The 2,886-nt window shown below is 51.2% G+C and overlaps 1 protein-coding gene across 1 annotated transcript in view; it reads left to right on the top strand.

The window, feature by feature from the left end:
* Positions 1 to 378: 378 nt before the first annotated feature.
* Positions 379 to 2,886, top strand: part of LOC104497808 (methylcrotonoyl-CoA carboxylase beta chain, mitochondrial-like) — a 7,996-nt gene continuing 5,488 nt past the window's right edge. The window contains exons 1-5 of the mRNA XM_010141097.1: positions 379 to 389; positions 807 to 1,003; positions 1,742 to 1,920; positions 2,360 to 2,440; positions 2,827 to 2,886. Coding sequence (XP_010139399.1) covers positions 379 to 389; positions 807 to 1,003; positions 1,742 to 1,920; positions 2,360 to 2,440; positions 2,827 to 2,886 — 528 coding nt within the window. The remainder of the gene's footprint in view (positions 390 to 806; positions 1,004 to 1,741; positions 1,921 to 2,359; positions 2,441 to 2,826) is intronic.

Here is a 2,886-nt window from a genome sequence, read left to right as displayed (position 1 = left end):
CTGTCGCCAGCAACTGCGTTTTTTAGACCTGCATACGATTTGTTTTGTGTTTGGTTTTGAAGGCCGGGACGTAAACGGTGACTCCCCCATCCACAGATCCCTCCTGAAAGAGGAGGTGACAGTTCCCACCATGAACCGTGGTTCACCGATACAAGCAGGAGAACGTATTTTATGTCTTTGTCCCTAAAGATCAGGTGGCAAAAATTCCCACCGCCTTTGTTCCGAGGAGGGCTGCCTGAGCTCGAAGCAGAGCCATGGCAGACGCGCTGTGCCCTCCTGTGGTGGCACTGACAGCACCGTGAAAAATCCTCCGCTCTTCTCTCCCGAGGTTTTTCAATCTCCACCATCCGCGGGAAGCCACGATGAGGTGTTGGGGTCATGTACGAGTGGTGCGTAGTTACGTCAGATGGTATTTTTAGTTAAAGATGATCCACCTTGACAAAAAATATTTTATTTAAATAAACTAAGAACCTGGTTTATTTATTAAAATGATTCAAGGTGCCACGTTTGTGTATTCAAGTCATCATCTGTGCTTGATGCAGCCCGCACCATGACGTTGGGTAATGCTTCCTGTCTTGATGACACTGAGCGCTAAAATGACACTAAAAAGCTTGTTTTAAATAACAAACCTTCGCTTTTCCTGACACTCTGTATAAACGAGAACCCGAAAATACGAATCCATCTTCGTTCTCACACCGTTCACGTCACAGCTCTGCCATACGCTGAAGTACCATGTTCCATCTGCTAAAGGGCAACAGGTGAGTGAAGGTGGTTTTCATTAATGGAAGCTTTGTTTTCTGAACCAGGTTCTCAGAACTGCTGGAGACGGTCAGAAAAGGCGGCGGGGAGAACGCCGTCCGGCGTCACACTCAGAGGAACAAGAAGCTGTTTGTTCGTGAACGCCTGAAGTTACTTCTTGACGATGAGCCTTTCCTGGAGCTGTCTCCGCTGGCAGGCCTCGCCATGCCATACGGCGACGTCCCTGCCGCTGGCTGCCTGACCGGTAACTGTTGGCGCCTGCAGTGCTAATGGGAAACTGCTGGAGTTCCTTTGTTTCACTGCTCATATGAGGTGTAACGGTGGGTTGAGGGTGTTTTTCTGAGCAGCCCGTGTTGGAGATCCAGCCCTGAAAGAAGAAGAGGTTTGAACAAGTCCTGTGAGGAGCAGCTGAGGGACGTGGGGGGGTTGAGCCTGGAGCAAAGGAGGCTCCGGGGAGACCTTCTGGCTCTGACAACTCCCTGACAGGAGGCTGGAGCGAGGTGGGGGTCGGTCTCTGCTCCCCAGGAACAAGCGACAGGACGAGAGGAACCGGCCTCCAGTTGTGCCAGGGAAGGTTGAGGTTGTCCCTGAGGAGCCATTTCTGTCCCGTTGGGGTTGTGCAGGCGTGTCGCAGGCTGCCCAGGGCAGTGGTGGAGTCCCCATCCCTGGAGGGGATTTTGAGGAGCGGTTCTAGTTTGAAAAATACTGAGAAGAAGGAGTACGAAATCCTGTTTTCTCTCACAGGTCATTACGTTTCTCAGTTTTATATCACTGATCTTTAATCACCTTCAGATGTCATTGGCTTCCAGCTCCTTACTCCAGAGAGCAGCGATAGGTTTCTGCCGTGTCAGGTGTTTGCCAGCGAATTTGCAGCTTCTCGATTCAGTAGAACCAAAAGAATATACGTAGTTCTGATGTGGCCCTTTGTTTTATCCGTGGTGTTCCGGAGGGTCCTGATAAGTATCTGTGGTACCACCTACAGGCATCGGCAAAATCTGCGGGGTCTGGTGCGTCTTTGTGGCCAACGATGCGACAGTGAAAGGAGGAACTATTTACCCCATTGGAGTGAAGAAGCAGTTACGAGCGCAGGAGATCGCCATGCAGAACAGGCTGCTCTCTGTGTACCTCGTGGACAGCGGGGGAGCCTTCCTGCCACTCCAGGTAGCACCGAGAGCACCGCACCAAGGCTTGAGTGTCTGGGGGGGACACAAAGTGCTGACCAGGCTGCAAGCAAACACAGAGGAAACATTTTTCCCTGACTTAGGGAATAAGTAAAAAGGAGAGTTGTGCTGACGTTGTTGCAGATGGATCATAAACACGAGCATCCCCGTCTCCACGTTTACAGTCTCGGTGTGTAATAAATTGGTTTCACAAAACCCAACAAAACATACCTCTCCTGTGGGAGCACGGGGTGGGGGTTGTGGAGTGGCACAATGTATAAGGGGAAAAAATCCCGTAACAAGTGAAATTTTCAGGGATGAGTTAGTGATGACCTCCCCAGAGTTGGTCACAGCACATCTGGGAGTGAATGAAGAGGAAATGTGGGGGTTATTCAGTAGGTATCACTGAAACCAGCTGTGTCTTCCCTTTGTACCGTCAGTCCGAGCTGTTCCCTGATAAGCTGCATGGCGGCAGAATTTTCTACAACGAAGCGATCATGTCTGCCATGAGAATTCCTCAGGTATGGCGTTGCTGGCAGCACAAGCAGGTGTCGGGTACGTGGTAAGAGAGTGCTGAAAAAGTTGTGTGCTAGCCCTCAAACACAGAGCAGTTCTTCCAGCTCACCTGGAGATGCAAAGTGTCTGGTGTGACAGAATCCTTGGCTGTACAGGTCATGTGAGTGTTCACTGCCTGATGGTGATGGAGAAGCACCAGATCACTGGGTTATTACAGAGTAAACATCTCAAAGCCAGCGTCGTGGTTCATGCTGGGCTTTGTGCCTCTAGCTTGTTGTTCCCCAAGCTGCGCTCCAGTCTCTGGAACATTTCTGAGACAAATGCCCTGGTTTTGCCTTTCCTTTCTCCCCTCTCCAGCCTCCTGACGCGTTCTGGTTTGGGTGCCCCTCAGGTGGCAGTGGTGTGCGGCTCCTGCGTGGCGGGTGGTGCCTATATCCCAACCATGGCAGAG

Source organism: Buceros rhinoceros, unplaced genomic scaffold, assembly GCF_000710305.1.
Source record: "Buceros rhinoceros silvestris isolate BGI_N320 unplaced genomic scaffold, ASM71030v1 scaffold10410, whole genome shotgun sequence".
In the NCBI taxonomy this organism is placed as follows: Eukaryota; Metazoa; Chordata; class Aves; order Bucerotiformes; family Bucerotidae; genus Buceros; species Buceros rhinoceros.
Note: the sequence above shows the minus strand (reverse complement) of the source record. Positions and strands in the feature narration are given on the sequence as shown.